The sequence below is a fragment of the Eucalyptus grandis genome, chromosome 7 (genome assembly GCF_016545825.1).
Source record: "Eucalyptus grandis isolate ANBG69807.140 chromosome 7, ASM1654582v1, whole genome shotgun sequence".
NCBI classification, from domain to species: domain Eukaryota; kingdom Viridiplantae; phylum Streptophyta; class Magnoliopsida; order Myrtales; family Myrtaceae; genus Eucalyptus; species Eucalyptus grandis.
In genome coordinates this window covers 29,753,601-29,777,338 of record NC_052618.1, presented here as the reverse complement: position 1 = coordinate 29,777,338, position 23,738 = coordinate 29,753,601, and the positions used below count along the sequence as shown (strand labels likewise).

The following is a 23,738-nucleotide window of genomic DNA, read 5'->3' as shown; positions in this document are numbered from 1 at the left end:
AAGCGCATGTGTGATTATTTTATGTGCAATATCACAATGAATTAATAATCACATTAATAGCTTCGAATGGAGAAATAAAGTTATTTTAATCGTAACACCATACGGATTTTAATTTAGAAAGCAAACTTTCGGTGAACATGTTGTGATTATCTTTAAAAAAAATAGAAAGAGAAAAGTGAGAAAATGATGAAATTGGATGTGGCCCCGTAAAGACAATTAAGGAACTCCACAGCATAGCTTTTAGGGAAATTAGATATGCTACCCTTTTTTTTTGCCTTATCAATTTTATTGGTCAATTTTCACTTTTGTCGCTTTCAAGATAAAATGCATCACGCTGTGCGGAGGACACGTATATGACACTTTTGATATAAATATATAGGTGGACATCTTGAGAATTTTAGTTTATTTTTATTACTCGTCTTTCCACGGCGCTCCAGAGTCAGTCGCCCCTTTTTCCTTTTCCCTTTTTCCCTTTTTCCGCAAAGAAGCGCCTTATAAACGTGGGGTTCGATTTTTTATTGAAAAAATAGTTTCGGGTTCGCTCAGATAAAAAAAAAGAAGGTTTTCCGCCGCCTCGAAACTTGAATTCAACGCCTTTTCTTTTATTTTAAACACGAAAAAATAATTTTAAAAAAGCCTCCGAGCAAGCCGCGCCGAGAATTAAAAAGAAATGGAAAAAGCCGGCCATTTATGACGCACCGTACCGATCACCCCGGCCACGTCATGCGCAGGCAGCCCGAGCGCACGGGCTCCGTCGACGTTGCGAAGCACCCGATCCATCCCCCGCCCTCCCTTCCCCGCGCGACCCGCAGAGACGGTGAAAGGACACGTGGCGGTGGAGCGGGAAAAAGGAACTGAATACGACTCCCAATGACGCCCCTCATTCCTCTCTGCGGATGCGTGTGTCGTCCGACTCATATCCCCTCACACGTGTCGCCATCCTATATGCTCCCCTCCCTTCTTCTATCCATCTCCTCGCTCTTTCTCTCTCTCTCCTCCCCCCACTTTCTCTATCTATCTCTCTGTAGGTTTTCCTCCGGTGAATGAGAGAGAACCGGCGCGGAGAGGAGAGAGGGATTCCGCCGTTCGGATTATATCGGAGCTAATGGAGCAGCCCGAAGAGGAGGAGCAGCTCGAGAGCTTCGACTCGGAGAGCTCCGGCGCGCTGTCGATACTGACCATCACCGAAGATCCCGAGCGCCAGCAGCTCCGGCGACCTCTGCTCCTCCAGCGGCCCCGGGAGCAGCGGCAGCAGCAGCGGAGGGAGCTCCGGCGAGATCCTGCGTGCGCGGAGGAGGCGGCGGCGGCGGCGGCACCGAGCCTGCTGGCGGCGGAGCCAGCTCGGCCGAGGGAGGAGGGGCTGGCGGGGTCGACGGAGGCGGACGCCGCGGCGGCGGCGGCCGGGAAGCGGAAGTGCGTGGGGGAGGAGCAACAGGAGTGGCGTGGGGTCCACCTCGATCATCGGGCGGCGGAAGGACGCCGTCGCCGTGGTGCCGGGGTTCATGTCCCGCGCGTGCGACCACGTGGGGCTGCTTGGCTCCCGGCTCGAGGATCTCCGGCGAGATCTCGCCCGTCACTTCTTCGGCGTGTACGACGGCCACGGCGGCGCTCAGGTAAACTCCCGCTCGCGAACCGAACGCATCTCCCCCGCGTTCATCATGTTTAATTTGCCTTTTTAATCCATTAACGCCGGCAATTAGGCCCGGAACTATCTAAACCGATGGATATCTTACAATGCACGGCCATCCCAGTATTTTGGAAAAATCGAAATTAATATCATTATCTTCTAATTTATTTCCATATCGTGCAGTAATTCCATTCGAGTCAGCCCAATATGGTTTAATTTATCCTCCTCCCAGTATAATTTAAAATTTCTTGGCCGGATCCTAGATTGGCACCTTTGAAATTATTTTATTAGGCAAAACGAAAAAAGCGTAAATTTTTTTCACTTTTACCGACATTTTAAGTGACTTTATTTTTAAAAGACATCGTTTTTTTCATTGAATGACCCTGGGGTTGAGCAATAATGAATCCCTGATGGAAGCCGGGAACACTTGTCGCTCGCGGAGTGGCGCGTGCGTCGCAGCTTTTCCCCCGCCCTTTTTCGAGAGCCCGGGACACGCGTCTCCGCTCAGGCCGCGACAGGCTTTCCATCTCCCATCGAAATCCTGGGGCCGCGGGGAGGCATCGTGGCCGTCCACGTAGCCCGGGCCTCTCCGGGCAGATGGGAACGTGGAGCACGAGGAGGCGGAACGATCCAAGGGAGGCGATCGCATCGCTTAGTAATTCCAAATTTGATTTTGGAAGCGGAAGCCGACGGAGGGATGAAGATCGTAATTTTATCGTCTAATTGTGCTAATTAAATTCCGGGTCGGACAGAAACTGGGACGGACCCCGGCGTTTGCGTTTGCTGCCACGTGTGGCATTAGAGAACAGGTGGTCCCCTAGGCGCTTTTATGGCGAGCATAGCTTGTCGGAGCGTGTTCTCATGATCGGGTTTACCATGTGGTCGCGTCTGGTTGGATCTTTTTCGTGAGGTGGGGACCTCGGAAACAAGGCCCAAAGGTGGATTCACTGTTTAAAGTTCGCTTTTTTATCTTTGCCTTTTCTACATAGAAAGCTCACGGTTACTCGAGTTCGGTATAGAGGATTTCCAAGCGGGGGATTGTTTGTGCTTAGTTTAAGAAATTTGTTCCGACCCGATACGATCACAGTTGCGCCGATCATTTGAGACCCACACGTGTGCCGAGTTTCGGCAAGAAGCTAGACCACTGAATGTGTGTTACATGATGACTTCTAGATGAATTAACTAGTCAGGATTTGAATGGTTCCACTGCTGCTCTAGTTTTTATACACCGTTGATGTTTGCATGTCAGCGGAAGGTGCCATGCCAAAGGGACAGCTGTCGTGTATGACCAACAGCTATCAGAGACCCATCAACATCAGAATATGGCTGGTACTGGTACATTTTATTCCAGAAGTGGCCTAACTATACAAATGGAACTGTAATATTGGCGGGGAGGGGACCCAAAAAAAAAAGGAACTTGTCTGCAGTTCATGATGCCTTACGGTACTAGGTAGTGACTAGGACCTTGCTCAATCCTAGGGGGTGGGAGGTAGTTCACGATACCTTCTGGTGCTTGTGTACTTTTGTGTATGGTTGGTATGTGACAAATGGTATCCAACAAAAAGGAGCAACAGTTTAATCCCACTTTTCTATTGCTTTTTCCTGGTCTCATTCAATGTGCTTATTCAGTGCTTATGAGAGCATATTCAGTGTGATTGGTCTGCGTTTGTTGGGTCGAAGGAACTTTTGCGAAGTCCAGCACTTTGACATTTCATGTTCTTACATTGTTAATTATATGCGTTCTAGTAGATTTTTCAAGAGCAGGAAAAATCTACTTTCCGTTTGTGGTTATGCAGGCACATGGCCGATAATATTGGTATGGTAATTGGGGTCATGAAAGTAATGGTATTGGCTCTAGTTGGTTGTCATACGTTGGTGCAGTAATCTTTTCGCTGAAAGATGGTGCTAATATTAGTATCAGTTTTGTTTGATTTTCATGGATCTTGTTATGGTATTCAAGGCAATTGACATTTGAGAAAAATTGAAATTTTTCTCACTTTTGAATGGATGAGTAACTTGTTAACCCAATTTAGTTTCTTCATCTACGGAGGATGTACTTGGAAATCCTCCTGGATCAATATGAAAATGACCTCCTTTACTTCATAAGTCATAAAGCTAAACTTAACAGAGGACATTTAGTGGTATTCTCCTGGAAGAGATCTGGTCTGAAAATTATGTTTATAGTATAGTGAAATGTAGCATTGCAACAATGACGCATAATCCTGATCACCATATGCAATACAGTTATAATAATTTTAGAGTATGTAGGTGGCCAATTTCTGTGCTGCGCGGATGCATGAAGTTATAGCCGAAGAATGGAACAGGAAGTAATGGATGGGTTCAGTGGCAGAGAAGGTGGGAAGCAGCTTTTCTACTGGTTTTGAGAGGGCTGACAGTGAAGTCATGACTGAAGCGGCTGCACCTGAAATGGTAGGATCAACTGCGGTTGTGGTGATTCTATCCGGCTGTCAGATAATCGCTTCCAATTGTGGTGACTCAAGAGCAATTCTTTGCCGTGGGACTCAAACAATCCCCTTGACTGTTGATCAAAAGGTTATTCTATGAAGCACTTAAAATTTGACAAGACCTCTTGATGATATTAGTCCTGTTCAAATCTTTTCACCCATTCGGAACATCTGCTGTGATTCTCCATAATATGACCTTCGAGAATACAACTATCCCGTGTTGACCATGTATGTGCATTTAATGGGATTACATTGAACATGGGTTGCACATCAAACTATGGTGACTTTGTCACATATTAATTTCATTAGCGCCCATGAATCCAGAAAGAATGCTAGCCATTTATGGGGTTATCTGAGTAATCCGGGCAACGTTCTTTGATGTATCTTATGTCTATGCTTATATGACCTTTAAAAAATTTGTTGTTTTTGCTGATTTTATACAGCCAGATAGACATGATGAACTGATGCGGATTGAAGGAATGGGAGAAAGTCATAAACTGGAATGGTGCTAGGGTGTTTGGAGTACTTGCTATGTCCAGAGCTATAGGTTACTCTCATCTCTGCCCTTGCCATTCATCTGGTATCTTAATTCTTTAAAATCGTTACCATTTCTCTTCAAAGGAGGTATCTCTAAGAGCATCTAAAATATGCTCTCATCCTTCTAGAGTGCTTCTTCATCCTCCTTTGGTTATGACTGTAGAATAGATCTGCGGAATTTTTGGAATTCCACTAGAACGAAGGCTTTTAACGTGAAGAAGGATCTCAGAGGAGTATTTGAGTACTGTGTTAATGTTATTGCTCCTTACATGCTTAGGAGTCCTCCCGTTTGATAATATAACAGATAGGCTTTTCCTTTTCCTTTTAAAGCATGTTGCTTTGCGGGCAACCTTTATCAACTAAATTATTCCACCTTGAAGCCGTGAAATTTTATTGTGCTTCTGCCACAGATAGATTTTGAAGAGAACTCAAAACTGCCTAGACTTACAATGACAGGACCAAGGTGATAGGTGCCTGATCAAATTTATTGATTTAGAAGTGATGATATGGAGCAGATAAAAACAGAGAGCATGGCGACAGTGCAAATAAAGACCTTATTTTCTATAGTTGTTGCCTGGAAGTATGAACTGGGAACATCATGAAAAATCTACCATGTTATGGTTTGTCTAGTATAAGAAGTACAACTTGACAAGAGAAAGTATGACAATGGCGACTTCTCTAATCTTGACTTTATAGGTGGATTAATTTCACCATCCTACTTGTGGGAACTTAGGACTAGATTCTTGGGGATTAACTAAGAGAACCAACGCACTTTTCAAAGATTTGACTGTGGACATAATTAGTGCCTGACCTTTTATATCAGCTTGCAATGTAAAAGAAATTTCTAGTCATGTATATTTGGACTAATGAGCTTTGGTTTTCGCTTACTAATCATCCGATGAGTTTTAAGAGCACCACCAGCTGGCATTGCCACCAAACCACATTGAAAAGTCAAGCAGAAAACCAATTTTCTGAATTGTGGTCTAATGGGCTTGGATGAGTGTTTGCCGTTGAACTTAATCAAAATTGGTCATCCTCCTAGTTTCTGAAAGCTATATATGTTTGTTTTAGGAATTAGCAATGCAAAGAAGCAGGAAATTACGTGGCGATTATATTTGATTTTGCCATGTATGGTAGTTTCAGACAGATTGAGTGATTTTGCAGAGCATTTGTTCTGGTAGGTTGTCAATCAACGTCGAGAGTAGATCTCTGAACTCAACATATGGTGGTTGTAACTTGAACAGAAACATGATTTTACCAGTGGAGGTTTTCTTCTTGACTCCTTTCAGCAAACCAAATAGGAAGAGATTTCTACGTTTGTCATGTCTTATTGGATCAATTGTTGTGACAATCATAAAGCAGATTCCTTAAAGGGAGTCCTTCATGAGTGAACATGCTTTAATTTTCAAGATGGCACACGACCGTGCTCATAGTAATTTATTTTATTTTCTAGTAGACTTATCCAGAAATGCACCACAAAGAGATTGTCACTGCGATATTGTTGAAATTACATTTTGCATGAGCATATATTCTGGTTCTGGAAGTATGAGCAGATTAAGTTTAACAATTGTATGCAGTACTTACGCATTGGTGCTTAGGGAGTCCATCCATTCTACTGTTGGTAATTTCCATCCATCTTATATTTCAGGTGACCGGTATCTGAGGCCGTGGATTATTCCAGTGCCTGAAATCACTTTTACCACAAGAGTGGATGAGGATGAATGTTTGATTTTGGCAAGTGATGGGCTCTGGGATGTCATGACTAATGATGAGGTTGGAGAGGTGGCTCGGCGCCTACTAAGGAGACGCCGCCGCCTCATGGTCGATGAAATCTCTCCAGCACAAGCCATAGCTAATTATCTTACTGAGACGGCCTATGGGAGGAACAGTTCTGATAACATATCAATCATTGTTGTTGATTTAAAGCGAAGAGAAAGCGCCAGCAAAGGCCACAAGAGGGTTGAAGATACTATCTTTATCCCTATTACTTACATCCCATTTCTTTCCAGCTCTAATAACTGGAGACAAGGAGACCAGGAATGATCTAGTGATATTTTGCATTTCACAAATGACTAAAGGAACGAATTTAGCTTGGATAGCTATCATCACAACCTGTACAGAGCTGACTGGTGAAAATTTATCGCTTCCTGGAACTAGAATCGGTTGTTGCCATGTAACACTAAGTCAATCCTCAATTTTAGTTGGTTTGGTCAAAAGGAAGAAGATGACGAAGCAAGCATTGTTCCATAGGAAGCAAAGCACTGTTCTATGTAACTTATTCAACGATTATCCTGCAAATGAAAGCCAAATTGTTCTTTCTTTGCATATCTTCATTTGAATTACCATCCACACTCTTTGCCTGGTTCCTTGGAGAATGTTGTGTGTTTGGATGAGGGCAACCCAGATTCCCAAGCCATTACGTGCTTTTCGGCATTTGAAAAATCCTAGAATTATGAGATGTCTATTCCTGTGTCTCACGTGCTTTAGGAACAAATTATATGTATATGCTGGCTTATAAACTTCGCGTTAGATTTATCAAAGCTTCATGTTTGTAAAATTAGCATTACTCTGAATATGCATTATGGGTGGATTGTCGAATCTGGTTTATCCTGCCAATCGTGACCAACAAAAGTATGGATGTATAGCTACGATGTTTTCTTTGGATAATAACCAATTAGGCAGAACAACTACTCCATGTACTAGATTTAGCTGGAGGATGAAATCACTGTACTGCGTGGAAGGAAAATACAGCAACTGTTTTGACAGGTATCAAGTTTACAAGGAAAAGGCAAAAGCTGTTTTCACAGATTGGGATCATTGAGAAACGACGACAAATTTATCTTTCTATTGTGTCAAAACTTTCTTTGTGCCATTTGTTGCCGCACAACCTTGCGGCATATCGAAGTGGTTATAGTAGCAACAATCTCTAACCTTACTTGTGAATTATGTTGCATTTTCTATCATGCATTATCGGATTATAAAAACAAAACTAGACACACCATTAGTACTGATGTCATGATTAGAAATGCAATCTATACTCCATAATTATCTTCCTAGAAATGATTATGTGTTTTTTTCACATTTTCAAAAACGACTTCGTTTGACATCGGAATCACTCCAAAATGTGGATGAGTTGAACTTTGGCAGATAGAGTTTGAAAATCCTCTTGCATTTACTATCCGATCTAGAGGAAAATTTGCAGATATGGTGCAGGATCTGGCAATTACACATGCGAATCCAAATCCTTGAGGCGCAATGCTCAAAACCAACGAATTCAAAGGTTCAATGTGTACACAGCCAATCAGCGGCAGTTTAGATCCGCGCGTGTTTGTCACTGCCAATGAGTAAGCGATGCGAACGTCCATTCTAGGTAAGAAAATTTCAATGCTGAAGCATCCTAGTATTTCTCTTGCTCATAAATTTCCGAATCTGAGATTTCAAGGATCATTTAATGCGTGCTCATAGAATTGCTCACACCATTAGCCTGAGTTTCAACTATAAATACGGGCTTTGGCTTGTCAATAGGACTCAAATCTACAGACCCTGCATTTGAACTATCCTCTGCTCTATCTGTTCTATCAAGAAATGGCGGATCTGCATCAACAGCTTACCACCATGAGGCAGTCGTTGCTAGATGAGGTCCTCCTGCACACCAATTCTCTATATAGTGATGGTTTACTAGCCCTGTTCATTTGTTTTCTCCAGATAACAATTTAATTACTTGGTGTTCCTGTAAGACTGTTTTCACTCTCTTTCAAGACGTGCACATTCTCCGTCTCTCTCTCACATGCAAACTTGTGTCTGGATTTGCTTCACTACATTTACCATCAGCCGCGACTCATGAAAAACATCGCTGCAGCCATGCCGTTTCCTTCAGTCTCATGGTTGCAATAGGACAAACCTTTTCCAAGTTGTTAATACTACTCAATGATTGTTGTACTCTTGCATCAGGAACTCCTGGACGAGCAGTTTGTTCAGCTGGAGGAACTCGAGGCTGAGGGCAACCCCAACTTCGTGGTAGAAGTTTTTTCCTTGTATTTCCGGGACTCTACCAAGACCCTGGAATCTGTCGGGCAAATGCTGTATGTGCTTCGCTCCTTTATAACCTCTCATTCATTTTCCCCGTACTTCGCCTTAATATTAAATCAAAGTTCTAATGTATCCTGCGCGATCCTGTTCGCTTAGGGAGAAGACACCTGTGGAGTTTGACAAGGTGGACAGGGCTCTTCACATGCTGAAGGGCAACAGCGCCAGGTAATCTGATTAGTATTTTCCCTGTAACTGTCCTAAAGAGGCTCTGTGAAATATGGGAATTGTTCGATCGGACATTCCACGGCTATTATAAAGCAAAACATATGTTCTTTTCTTTGTCGTGATATCTGTTCTTGCGCGTCGCAGCGTCGGTGCTTACAAAGTTGTGACTGAAGTGAATCGCATGAGGGATCTCATCGAAGAGAAGAATCGGAGAGGTGATGAAAAATGTTTTAAAGTCACCTTTAAAATTTCTTGAAATTTAATCTGAATAATTTTCCTTGGCAAGAGATGGAAATCGTACTACTCTAGCTGACGATTTATCCTTTTTTTTTTTTTTTTGGGGGTCATTTTATTTGAGAAGTTGCAACGCCACTTATGAGCAGCTGAAGAAGGAGCACGACGTGCTCAAGGGGAAGATAAGCATATCTCCAGGTCTCTCTCTCTCATTTTCGTAAAAGCGTGCATATCGAACCCGCTCTTTTCCTGGGTTTTTTTAACTTTGCACGCACTGATGCGTCGATATCCACGACCGTTTCAGCTGCTGAAGGAAGCGGAAGCTGCCGAGAAGCCTAGCCAGGGCGGCGGCAGCGGCGGCGGCGGTGACGACGAGGACCCGATGAGCGGCACAGAGAGCTCCTGAAGGCAGATGGAGCCTCCTGGCAGATCAGTAGGACTGGAATAAAGTTGGCGTCTGTTGTTTCTGTTAAATGTGTCGTCGACTGGGCCTGTCGTTTTGGCGGGGACAGTCTCGTTTATTTGCCTTTGCGTCTATCGTGTCGGAGACCCTTTTTGAGGGTGTTCCTGTTGTGAGTCGTTTTGTTTCTGTAATGAGGGGCTTCCCTATGTTCTAGGATGTCCGCCTCTCCTGTTGTTTCCTTTGGTCTTGTCTTGTGTCTAATGAGAACTTCCTCTGGTCAGCCATCAAATTATTGAGTCCTAAAATCGTTGCTCGGGTTCTTCTAATCATCATTTTATGGTGTAGACTGCATTCCCGCGGTACCAGCGACCAAACATTGACATAAACTTAAGATTGTGATCGTGCACAACGTCAGATGATACCTCTATTGCAGTGGCTGAGTTTCTTGCTTAATTGAAGAAAATATTTTAGGACGTGAATATTAAAGAGAAAAATTGGATGCTATAAAGTTAATGGATGTATTCAAAAAAATTTATATCTGTAATGCGTTACATGTTAAATGGAAAAAGTCATATGTCAAGAGTCAAATTAAAGACATATAAATACTGTAAATAACATACATGAGAATGTAGCACCTTGTTCTCGGGTCTTGAATGTAAAATCATTTTTAAAATTATTTTTCCTGAATGCATCGCTTAATTTATATAATCGATTTACCGTTTAGGATACGAGATTTCAACGACTTAATTCACGAGTAATTTGAATCGAATTAGTCGGGTCATATGAGGTTGGATCCCCAAATCACCAAATACCATTCGGATTTTACTCGATTTCTATAAGTTAGAGTTTCAACTTCTTTTCAAATGGTTCAACTTGTCTCATAAACCTAAATGGTAAATTAACGCACACAAGTTTAAGCGCTTGTTGAACCGCAATATAAATTGTTATTTCTCGTAACCATCGATGGTAATTCATATTGGATTGATCTAACGGCTCTAAACCCTATATAGCCGTTAGTTGTCTATCTTTTTTTTTTTCAAAGTAAGAGTGGTTTTTCTTCTATGGGAACGTGGTCGCCATCCCGCCAGTCCTTGTCCGCCCACTGATCAGCAAACGGAGCCGCGTTTGACCCGACGACCGACCCGACCCGACCCGCATGTGAAGATGAAGAGGACAGTGTGTCAGAGAAAGTGGAATCACATGCCAGATTCCCTCCTCATCGTAAATCTACTTCTCTCTCTCTCTCTCTCTCTCTCTCTCTCTCATCTCCGATCAGCGTCTCCCGCCGCCGGCATTGCATTCAAATCTCGGCCGCCGCCGCCCCCGCCGCCGGTGGTGAAACCGAAGCTGCTCCAGGAGGCGACATCCGCCTCCCTCTCGCAACTCCTCGCGGCACCCGTGAGAACCTCCCTCCTTTCCCCTTGCGCTCTCTCTTGCGTTTTTCTAATCCGGTATCTATTCGAGCGAGCGCTCTGCTCGGCAGTCGTTCGAGTCCGCGATTAACGGCGACGATGAATGTCGATTCGTGTTCGATGACAGGTCAAGTTCGAGGCGATGGTGATTATCGCGGTGGCGGTGCTGCTGGGGATTTTAGGCGCTCTTCTGCTGCTTCTTCCTCGGAACCGCAAGTCCGGTAAGGCCTTCTCCTGCCTTTGCTTGTTTGAATATACAGCGTTGACTAAGTGAAGATCCAAGTCAAAGGAAAGCATGTTCGTTTTAGCCTCTTGATTGCACTGATTTCGGCTTCTTTTTTATCTTTTACATCTTTTGTGCAGGCCATTTGGAAAAGGTTCAGTCCAATTCCAGCGCTCAGGTAACCGTCAGATTTCCGAGGCTGATGTGTTCATGTACAATTGCAATTCTAGGGCACATAGTACTTTATTGTGGAACTGTGGTAAAGGAATGCGATGCGATGCTTATTGTTGCGCGGGGAGGTTGTTCTTCGGCGACTGATTCTTCCTTTATGTCTGCAATTACCTGCATACACCACCCAGATATACATACATCTCTGGGTGTGCACGCGCAAGTGCACATGCGTGTGTCCTGTCCTGTTTTCGCGGAGTCTGAAATTTGATCGGATAAGGAAAAAGCTGAATGTAGTTTCCTAGATGTGTTCGGGAGATCCTTTATTCTGTTTCTTCGCGTTTTGGCAAGTGAGACTTCCATTTAGTGACGTAATGAAGGGCGATAGTTCTATCTGGTTTTGTGGTTGAGTTTGGATTGGGACTAAGCACAGAGTATCAATTCTGAGGTTTGGGTGTGAGTTGAATTTTAAGGCTCCATTTGTTTTGTGGAAAATGAATAATTTGAAAAACATTTTACTAAAAATGATCGTTTATATTGCTTGAAATAATTAGCTAATGAAAAATATTTTCATTATTGACAAAAATTCATATCAAAACATTTTTGTTAGCGATGCATATGTTTTTCTTTTATTCATTTTTGAAGTGATATAAAGTGATCATTTTTAGGAAAATGATTTTCAAATCATTCATTTTCTGAAGCAAACAAAGCTCAAATGAATTATTTATGGTGAAGTAGTTGTACTTGGAGTAGGAGCTCCATACTTGTAATGAGAGCACTTTTGCTCGTGGAATTAATTGCAAGCTATATATCATCGAGTATCTAGTCAAGCAATGTTTCAGATGTATAGATGTTCATATATGTGCAATCATTTGCATATATTAGTGGGTATATATACGAGCATTGGCAGACCGATACAGTGGATATGCATCTCATCTTTCATTTGAACATGGTATCAGGCATGACGAGAACTCTAATTACTGATAAATCAAACAGGAGAGGTTGATAAGGTGTAAGAAGCATCTATTTCTGTGAAAATTGTTATATTTTGTCTACTGGCTCAAAGAATTCAGTTTGAGGCTGACTAGTATGTCGTCCAACTTTATCCAACATATTTTGCACAAAAGTGAGGGAGCAGGAAAGTTCTGCGACATTCCTCCAGATTAGGTTATAATAGGTAGGTCCATGTAGGAGTCGTTTCTGGGGAACTATGGTGTGTTTCCTGTTTGTTCCTGTTTCACATTAAGTACTTTTAGCTTCAAGCTATCTTCAAGTTAAATTGCGTAGCAGTTGTCTTATGTTAAGCCTGTTACTTGGTATTAAGCACATTTTTCTTCTTAGTGTACTGTTTTAATTCCCCAACTTCTTGTTCTTCTGTTTATACTTTTGTATATTTTGATGTTGCCTTGTTAATGGACATTTTTCCTTTTGATGATAGGGATGCAAATCTTACACCAAAGTGGATGTTGCTCTGCACAACAAACGAACTGATTGTTGGATAATCATTAAAGACAAGGTCTGAGTTTGTTTTCCTTCTTTCTGTTGACTTTTTCCTTCTTTATGTTAATGAATTCATACCAATTTTAAGTTGCTTTTGTTTGGCTCTTGACATTAATACATGGTTTTGTTTTTCACTGTTTCCCCTAATGTCATCCCTTTGTAGGTGTATGATGTTACCTCTTATGTGGAGGAACACCCAGGTGGTGATGCCATTTTGACTCATGCAGGGGATGATTCTACAGAAGGATTTTTGGGTATGCATCTATGATCTGGAATGGCATGCATTGGTCTTACTGCTAATTTGTGGGAAATATGTCAGACCTTCTCTTAAATCTTAATCAAATCTTAAGTTACTTGTAGTATGTTGGTTTAATTGGATTACTTTCTAACAACCCATTATTTTAATCTTTGAGTGATATCAACCTGATGAAGCAGTGCAAAGGGTCGTAGTATCAAGATAAACTCAGTTATGACTACATATATATAATATATATGTATATGTAAGTACAAAACTGTAGTACCATGTAGGGATGATATGTTTGACACATTCAATTAATCTCATAATCTCTGAATATGTGGACAGGATATAATGTTATGCTACTAGATCAGAAATTCACTTTGCTGTTATTTGTCTAAAAAGTTGTGAGATTCCCGAAGAGTTTGAAATCAAATCGAGTCCTGGAAAATCATAATAGCCTTCCCTCTTCGGTAAAGCAAAAGATGAATACGGCCCTGGAAGTGCACCTGGGTTTGTCCTATGTATGGTGGTTATTCAATGTTGATGTTGAGATGTTGACGATCAAGATCAATTTTGTTCCTCTTCTTCTCCTCCTACTGATATTTCTGCAAACATATACTGAGGCTTCCTGTCTAATTTTCTGAGACAACCGTATGATCTCTTCCTTGTACTTTCAGGCCACAGCATGCGACCCGAGTTTTTGACATGATTGAAGACTTTTTATATTGGGGATCTCAAGCAATGACCGCTCATGGAATTCGGTTGCAAGATCATCTGGTCAGGATGCATTTCGGACATTGCATCATTTACTTTTAGGTGGTGCTGCTTGTGTAATGTTGCTTGAGCATCTCATTCTCGTTCTCTCAGGATACCTCCCCAAGAGACAAAAGGCGCTAGTCAAAATTTTCAAATCTCAACTTATTTCCTCTCTCTTAGCAATGAGGGGACACCACCTCTCTGTCAAATGCATTTTTCAACGGACTGGTTGACTGATGACTGACGTTGGGCCGATCCCAAATTTACAAATTTCGAAAGTGGTCGCTCGCGAAAGAGCAAGCGACTTGATCGGACCACATTTAGTATTTCAAATGCACTTTTTGATGACCTTCTTTGTTAATTCATAATCGAAGATAATTTGCTTTTCTTCACCCATTATTAGGCGTGGGTATAATCACCGAACTCAGGGTTACATGGACTTAGCATGACTACTGAAAGTAGAGTGATGTTAGGTATAGGCTGCTTTATCAGATCAGTGTATGAAGGTAAATGTTTAAGCGAGTGAATTATACTCAACATCTTCGACCCAAAAAGTAAAAAAATTATATTCAACATTTAGTATATCAAGTGCAGAAAGAAGTGCACAGACTCTCATAACCTTTTAAGGTACAAATCACATAGAAGGATGTGGAATAGGGCAAAAGCAAAGGCCTTTGAAAGTACATTCAAGTGCACATTCAAGTGCTTGCATCTTTTCGCAGTCTTTATATCATAGCGTGACGGGACAAAGGTGATTACAGCATACTCACAAGTTAGAGATAAGCCGACTCTGACTAAGTCAGGCTATATTTATTTGGGTAGGAATTTTTTTGTTATCGAAACTTTCACATATTTGATTTATTGAAAAGATTATTTACAATCAAATACAGCATACACCCTTAAAATTAGGAAAACAAATTTCCTATCCCGAAAAGCTAAAAGATATTTTTGTTAAAATAATTTCTCAAATTTTTTTCCTTTATCATGAATTTTCCCAAAAACAATCACTTTATTTGAGCCGATGTTGAACTCGTGTGCCGGGTCAATTTAACCCCATGCCCAAAGATTGAAAAAGATCAACAACAAGCAATGTGATTCATAAACAAATACATCGTATCCAGTCATAACCCACCCCTCCTTCTAAACCACTCCCCACCCCCAACACCACCAAAGAAGACGAGGCTTTGCTAATTTAAAAGATGAACTTGGAAGATCTACAACACTCTTGACCCACTGAGCTATCGCTGGACTACAACGGAACACATAAATTACACGACAAAATGAACAACCTTACAGGATCAGCCCGAAAACAGAAAGGGCTGAAACTAAAAGAATATATCGGCCACGGTGGGAAAACGATTGGAAAGGAAGAAAAAAATCGAATGACATTCTTAGATTTGCAAAATCAAACAATGATAAATTTAATTGGCCGAGCAATTTCAAGAGGATCAAAGATTCCACTGGGGGCGCCGCCCGAAGCCCTGAATTCCAACCGCATATGGTCCAAAATTGGAGGAACAAATGCGAATTCCCTTTCTCCCTTTTCTTCTTCTGCTAGACATCGAACTTCTTGGGCTGACGCCATTGCGCCAAACTTCTTGCGAGCGAGCTGATAAACAAGTTTTTAGGCGGCGATCCTTTTCTGCCATACAATGTCTTTCCTCCCAAATCTGTGAATTTTGGGCCAAGATCCTTACTCCTGTCTATCTGCAATTTGTCAAGATGTATTAAAATGAGCTGCCGTGAAAAAGCTCGAGTGCCATTGAAGCCGTCAAACTCATAATGGGGAAGCTTAAGATTTTCATGTCCATATACCTTACTGATCTTTCCATCTTTCAAGTGGTAACGGATGCCAGACCAGTTGATAGATTGAGAGAAATGAGAACGAACCGCACTGACAGTGTACAAGAAGTTATCTACCACCATCGCTATAAATACCTGTTAAATCAAGTCATATGGAATGGCATTAGCATCCAACGACCATCAATCCCTCCCCCATCTGCATACATATGAAATACACAAAGATCTTCCCGGAAATATTCAGAAATAAATATTCATTTGTCTTTCTAGAGAGCAAATATCGTCGCGCCAGATTTATTTTATCCATCTCATCAAATCACCAAAATCCCTCAAACTATTGACTACACAGGCCATTCTCAACAAGTAAGGGAAGGTAGTGATACTTACAAGGCCCCAGTTATACGAAGCAAGGGAAAGTTGAGGTGCCTCAGGGGATAGCATGTTGCAGAGCTCAACTTCTATTCTTGTCAAGTTCCACATGGAAAGGAGTTCAGTAGCAGTGCACAGAACTAAGCATCCCACCATTAACAAACCTGAACGAGGCAAGTTGTAAGCTATAAGTTGAGTAAGAAGCCAGACAAATCCAATCCCAAAGGCAAGTTTTCAAGTCGGTAGGCGGTACATTCTGAGCACCCAAGAAAACATATCATCTCAAGCAATTGCAATAAGAAAATGTTCAAAGAATTTTGCAGAAAAAACTCCTAAACTCTCACAAAATTCAACCAAACCACCATAAACGGCAAAAACAAAATAAAAAAAACCAAATGTTTCTCATGAGTCATCACTTTTTCACCCTCGGCCAGAGAAGAGGGAGCTGTCAATTTGACAAGTTTTCTTTGTATATTAAGAACTTGATGTGTTAAGAGGCCCACTTATACAGTCAGCTAAGATCATCTATATCATGTCCAATGTTGGTGAGTTTCATGCAACTAGAAGTATCCGGATCTCTAAGATTATCTATATGATGTCCATTTGTACAGTCAGCGTCAACCTGGTGACCTGATCACCAACAAAAAGTGCCCGTGGACCCATTTCTTTTTAACTTAGTTATGTTAAGAGACATTAAACAGCATATACAGGATACAAATAGGGAATATTATCTGGGGAAATTCCCCACATGTCAAACACTATAACAGGATAACAGGATATTTCTAAATCCCGTCTGATATCCAAGATTGCTCGTACATCTAACAGTCTAATCAGGAAACCAGACACAGATTTACATTTCATTTATTAAGTCACCTTTCAGAACTTCAACCCATTTGCAATGTTTTACCAACAACTTTATCATCCATCAAGTAATTTGTGATTGGACCGGAACTAACACCAACAATCAACCTGAAGAAGGGAAAAATGCACTCACCAACATTAGTTAAGCTAGTTTCCTCAAATGAGTAACCTTTGATGTAAGCTCGTAGTGCTGCTGTTACATGAACTGAGGTCATTATATATGGTGCAACAAATCCCCAAGATAGATAGCAGTGCGAAGTAAATAATGCGCGGTTCATTATCCAATTGACTTTTGTCGTGTATGATTCCAGAACAAATGTCTGCTTCCGTAAGTAATTCCAGTACCTAAATAAGATCAGAGTCGAGATGTGAGAAAGATGCAGACATATGCAGACATATTTAAACACGAAGGCCAAGGAAAAATTGGTGGGATGAGGAGAGCCATTCAAACCTAGAAAACTAAGATCACTGGCTAATGGATGAGGAAAACAGCAACAGGAGGAGATGAAATAAGCCTCTTGTGAGCGCCTGGAAAGGATCAAACAAGAAATCCAATCAAAAGCCAACACTATTATCAGATTGGAAAAGAGGGCTGAAGAAAAGGAAAATGATATTATGACTCATGATAAAAGGTTTTACGGGCATATGAAGCAGAAGACAACATACAAATAAATAACACATCAACTGCTACATGCCACAAGCTGACCTTGGAGGATGCTATTGATCATAAAATATCTTACCAACCAACAGCATTTCAATGGGCAAGAGAAAATGATTGAATCTATGCCTACTCCACTGCTGGCACATTAATGCAAAGTACAAGTCGGGAGCAATTTGATATGAGGACCACAACACAAAATGACACATCCACAAATTTGGAATGAGTTTTATTGTTTAAATGTACTTTGAAATCAACCTAGTAAATCAGACTTTAGAAAGAGTATTACCAGCAATAGCTGCAAGTGTCATATCGTCAGAGTATCCACCATCTTGAAGCCCTGAAACGACTCCATATCGGTCATATCTGAAGTCATCAGCATGCATCTGAAAGACAAATGTAAATGAATAAGAAAGAATGAGTTGAAACAGACAAAACTATTGTAGAAATTGGGATTGGATTCTTGCCATCATACACCCTCCCCACAAAAGAAGGTTTTCCACCAGTAGCAAAGCCCATCGAGCAAGGCTGCATATCAAAAAGTTTCACAATATTGATAAGATGAACAGTAATGTAAAAGCTCAAGCTAAGAGTTTATAATCAAAAGCATCATAAAAACAGGAGGCTTCGCAATTGAGAGGTAAAGGGAATGCTTGCTTGACAACCGATAAGCAGTACATATGTTTGAAGTCCGAAAAGATTATTGCCTTAAGAATTTCTCTATAGAATTCTATGCATCAAAAATAGGCATTGACAGGACATGTTACATATTGGCGTCAGTAAAAGAAATGAATCACTCATTCCATTACTCTCAGCAATGTGGAATGAGCAAAATCACTCCTCCAAATCTATAATATAGATCTATTGTGCTTATATGCTAGTGACAAATGCTACACTGTCAGTCTGGTTAAGGCTTTTTCAGTCAGGTTGACACCACCTTGTGGCCCTGCAACATCTTTGCTTATTATATAAGCAACACAAGAAAGAGAGAAGAGGGCCATTTCTTTTTCTGTTTTTTTTTTTTTTTTTGGGGGAAGGGGAACTTGTAGGAGTCATTAAACTGGTGGGACTCCGAAGACTGAATAGTGCTTGGGCTTTTTGGCTTTAGCCATTGTTGGAATATCTCCCAAAAATTGAATTACAAGTGATTTTCAGATCTACTTTTTAAATTCAAAACCAAAATCAGCATCTAGATGAGCACAAAAGGAAAAGATGGAAGAAAAGACCTCACCAAATAAAAAGAAAGCTACAAAGATTTCGAGAATATTATACTTTGATAATATTGGTGCTTGAGATTTTTCCTGTTAAAAACACAATATCTCTTGCCCAAGGCTAGAATCAATCAGTCAGACCAGATGTAGCAAAATGGTTTTATCAGATCCAATGATAGAAGCCTCCTTTAAGTTAAATTCAATCCCATTAGAAGCTGAAATAAAATAGATCTAAACAACCCTTTTCCCAAAAGTTTTAAATGTAAAGATGTGCCTACTACAATCAGCCATATATACAAATATCCTCCTGTTTGTGCAAGCTAGACTTTACAAGTGAAAGGTAGGATGCGGACATAACCACAATCAAACCATAACCTAAGGTCAAAATGGAGTAGTAAACAGAACAATACGAGAGAAAGTGCCGAGATCTAAATACCCGAAGCTCTAATACCATATTAGATTACAGCTTTTCCAAAAGCTGAAATGTGGTGACAATGTAAATCAAGCATATATAAAGTAACAACAAGGTATCGTAATTCTGTTTAGATAGGCCCGTGTGAAAGTATCATGTCAGTGATGCCTTTTTCCTGCTCTTCTACATTACCTAAGGAAAGAATTGAGTTGCATACCATATGATACTCATAAATGCAGTAACTCCCCAGGCTTCCAGATGGCAAATCAAGTGGATATCCAGTTTGAATAAATATCTGCACATAACCTCCAGAGTTAAAAACAAAGCGAAATTATTTATCACAACTCAAACATGATTATAAGGACCAAGTAAAAAACACACAGCATATAAAAATTAAACTAACAAAAATCATCTCCAGTAATTGTCACAATCAAATAAAAGAAGCGAGTACAACAAGTACAGTCATACCTCGGGTTTCTTTTCCATCTCGGCAGTGAGTGCTCCTATGGATCCAGGATGCAGCCTAACGTCATCATCCAGAAACAAAACATATTTGGTGTCTTTGTGCATTTTTTCGACTCCCAACTGCAGTAAGGAGACAGACTCAATAGTGCAAAATAGCTGAGCCAACAAATCTTATTAAAAGCAGAATATTAGCAGGAAGGCATAATGAATCTTCACTTTGTTTCTCCATTTACTTGCTTAGATATACTTAGATAAGCCAAACCCTCCCCTCCTTCCTTTTTTTTTTATCTAAAGATATAAAGTCAACTCGACAAAGAATCTATAAAAAAAAAAAATCCTTCCAAGGTATCAGTATTGTTCATCTTCCTTCTTTTTACTTTTAAGGTTTACTATGTGAGTATCATGCTTGAAGGGCAACCGGATGATTTAATCTTCTATGCAAGAAAGCAAATTTTGAAAATGAAATTTTAGGGATAACCGCAAAGGATAGAATCCAGATGTGTCGAGGAGTTAAAGCTCTCCTGTGATTTCTAAACATGTTCACGAAAAATCTCACTGTAAACTATGCCATAGATATGCAGCAGCTTTAGATACCAAAGAAATCTATTTATTAGTACAACCTATCAAAATTTGCTGCTGCAGCAGCAACAATAGCAACAACAAGCCTTATCCCACTAGGTGGGGTCAAGAAATACATTTACTTAAGCGAATCAGGAAAAAAAAATCAAAAGAAACAGAAGTCCCCTTGCCATCACGAAGACCAAATACATGACAAGGACTATTAGGTTTAAATAGACAAACAGCAGTCACCTACCAACTGGTTGTGGATCTTCTGACTACAAGTTGTTGACAGACCAGCCACGATAATCTTAGCATCAACATCATCCTGTGCATATATTGCACGAATATAAATTAAATGTGGACCATTATGCAAAACAAACATTTACAAACAGAAATATGCAGCTGAATATGGAATGTTCTTCAGAATGGTGTGACACTCTATCTGCATCAGTATTTCCCACAGTAGTTGCATATATACCTTATATCTTTAAAATATGCAATAACTGCTAATGATAGCGCATTCCTAGGTGCATAAGAACTACTTGCTGGGTCGAAACAGAAGAAACATGCCGATTGCATATGTACCTTATATTCTGATATCAACAAAGATGCAGCATGATAAGCAGGATCTTCTGTACTTTCCACCACAAAAAGAAATTCTAGAGGACCTCCATAGAGAGATGTGATCTGCCCAATACAAAGATTCAATCTCAGGCCAACCTAGAGATGAAAGCAAACAGTTCCAAGAAGATAGATGGAATACCAATCTTATACAGTTACTTCAACTGCATATAGACCCAACAGTAATAAACAATTCAGAAATCCTTTAACAGAATATAATGCTAAATTGTCACCACTCCCGCCTAAAAGATGTGGAAGAACCTAACCTGACTTCTCCAATTGTGCAAATTGTGTTCGCCAAAACCCTTCAATGGCATCACAACAGACACTCTGGGCAGATTGACCTGCTTGGAGTGCTCCAGGTCATTGATATCATGAGAAAGAAATGCAAAACTATTGCCACGTCTGATACTGTCTTTCATCCGCTTGATCTCTATTCCTGAATAAGAAGAGCATGGTTGAAAAGGTCAGCAGCAACATATGAACAGTAAAAATGCATCACCAAGATGAAGTCAGTTATTAGCCTCCAATGAGAAATCTCAGTACCTGACATGTGCAGCGCAAGCCCACCCGAGAGCTAGAACTAGGCATATCAAACATCCCTACAATAAAAAAAATAGAAAAAAATGGCTTAATGTTATCCAAGGTAATAGATAATAGCTCAGTCCAAAAAAGCAAACACGCTTTTTTCCTTCATTGATGAGCAGGATAGAGAATGGGGTTAGATATATCGAGGTAAAGGGCCTAGACATATTAAGGACAGCGACAATATTTACGGAATGAGTCTTCTCCACAAAAGAATTGCATGCAATCCAATACTAACGGTAATGTCCTCGAATCTGCACTTGCAAAGAGCTTCAGATCAAGTTCTCGATCAGTTACGAGCCTAACCGACCGTCGCACATATTCAAGAATTATCGGAAAGCAGTACCCAATCAACACACGCCTGAATTTCCTAAACTAAATTCAAACCATCGCAATTCCCAAACAAAGCCAGAGCTGGACGATTTGACACCACGCTCCTAGAACTCAGAAAACCAATTAAAATCAATAATCTCATTCCATCGACACGCCAGATTGAACTCGAATTCAAACCATCGCGATTCCCAAACAAAACGCGAGCTGACGATTCGACTCCACGCATCTAGAGCTCAAAAAACCAAAATTAAAAACCTCACGACATAAAAAGGAAACAAAACACAAAAAATAAAAAATCCGTAATCTCGTTCATTTGGCTACCTAAATTCCCGCATCGCTCCCTCCTCCAATCAAAACCGACGTAGACTACGCGATCAGATCCAAAACCCCGGGGAACGACCGGGAAACGAGAGCGCACCTGGATCTGAACGAAGACGGCGAGAGGGCTACAGAAGGCCCCGCTGAGAGAACAGGAGCGCATCCAGCGAGTCGAATGCCGCCATCGCGCCTCCCGCCCCCTCGCTCCCTCTACTCCTCCTCCTCCTCCTCCTCCTCTTCCTTCCCCCAACCCGCTCGCTCGCTCGCCCGCCGCAGAACCGGCACGGCAGCAGAAGAAGAAGAAGGAGGAGGAAAGCCCTGGGACGGACGGCGGCGCTCCGGCTCCGATTCCGGCTCCCGCAGCTCCCCGATCGGTCTCAGATCGCCACGGGGAGCGGAGCGATCGAGAGAGAGAGAGAGAGAGAGGAGGGCGAAATCGAACGGGCGACTGCCAGCGAGGGAGAGAGAGAGAGAGAGAGAAGGAGGGCGAAATCGAACGGGCGACTGCCAGCGAGGGAGAGAGAGAGAGAGAGAGGAGAGAGAAAGGGGGTATGAGTGAGAGACCGCGTAATTTTATAAGTTTGAAGATGATGGAGAGGCCTGGTTGGTCCTTCTTCACTCGCGTTGACCTCACGTCCTGATGAACCAATCAGAGAGGAGGGGGAGCCCGCGAGACCGTTAGATGAGGTCGGGCCTATTTATAAGAGAGAGAGAGAGAGGGGTATTCATGACGGGAGGGGAGGGGACCGCGGTGACGTGGCGGCCGGGGATTGGGTGGCGCCCTCGCCGCAGCTCGCGTGTGTGCGCGAACCGGGAAGATGCCGCTTTATGATCCGAATCTTCTTCCCCCCGGGCCCCACCTCCACCGTCGCCATCATCGTCGTCTTTTCGGTCGATCGTCCTCGTACGCAAGCTTTCTCTGTCCTCCTTCTCTCTCCTGCCAAAAAGAAAAATAAAAAAAGAATTAAGCAAGCCGCAATATGAGATCGCAAGCAACTCACGATATTCAGACCAAAAAAAAAAAAAAAGCAACTCACGAATTGGCTTTTAGTTTTCATTTAATTAAAGTTACTATCACGAAAACTTCAAATTAATATATTTATGATAAATTTATTTTAAATTAATTTAATGATCATTAAAAATTTTAAATCAATACACTTATAAATAAATTGATTTTTTAACTACCAAAAACTCAAAACTGAAAATATTTGCGATAAATTTATTTTTCATTAATTTTCGTTACATTAGATTAATACTCTTAAAAATCACAATATTTGCCATGTGTTATCCAACTAAGCAATTTGACATTAAAATTTAACATAATAAATTTATCCCATTTATCGACAAATATGACCCTCGAAATTACTTTGAGTCGGGCGGAACACAAAATCAACGTCTTGCTCAATCAAGGTGGAATCCACAATAAACGAACAAAAGAATAAATTCAATGATAGTGCAACTGTGTAACCCTCTTAATTGCCAAAAGGGGTTGGGGAGGAGCAACTTTATCATAGAAAATTAGATATGTTATATATTAAAGCATCGCATCGCATAATAATTTACAAAAAAGGGGATTGATGTTTAGAGCATCCTTATTTTATGAAAGCAAGATCAGGTATATATCACTCTCTTGGTTATATTTCGGAAAGCCAATGAGTTTGTAAAGTCTAGAGGTGGGCATAGTTCTTAGGTAACTTAAATCTAAGAATCGAACCGATGAGAACTTG

At 41.1% G+C, this 23,738-nt stretch overlaps 1 protein-coding gene, 1 long non-coding RNA gene and 2 pseudogenes across 2 annotated transcripts; 3 read left to right on the top strand and 1 right to left on the bottom strand.

Moving 5' to 3' along the window:
• The first annotated feature begins 1,105 nt into the window (after positions 1–1,105).
• On the top strand, positions 1,106–6,956 carry LOC120296050 (annotated as a pseudogene).
• A 1,625-nt stretch (positions 6,957–8,581) lies between these two features.
• On the top strand, positions 8,582–9,092 carry LOC120295616. The gene is made up of 3 exons (XR_005552979.1): positions 8,582–8,711; positions 8,815–8,883; positions 9,028–9,092. It is a non-coding gene; the product is annotated as an uncharacterized LOC120295616 (long non-coding RNA).
• Positions 9,093–10,766: 1,674 nt separating this feature from the next.
• On the top strand, positions 10,767–14,209 carry LOC104438218 (cytochrome B5-like protein). Its single transcript, XM_010051314.3, has 7 exons — positions 10,767–10,918; positions 11,060–11,153; positions 11,296–11,333; positions 12,762–12,839; positions 12,987–13,077; positions 13,739–13,838; positions 13,929–14,209. Exons 2-6 carry the CDS (start codon positions 11,075–11,077, stop codon positions 13,768–13,770), a joined length of 318 nt encoding a protein of 105 aa, XP_010049616.2. The 5' UTR covers positions 10,767–10,918; positions 11,060–11,074; the 3' UTR covers positions 13,771–13,838; positions 13,929–14,209.
• Positions 14,210–14,989: 780 nt separating this feature from the next.
• On the bottom strand, positions 14,990–22,211 carry LOC120295263 (annotated as a pseudogene).
• Between the last annotated feature and the right edge of the window lie 1,527 nt (positions 22,212–23,738).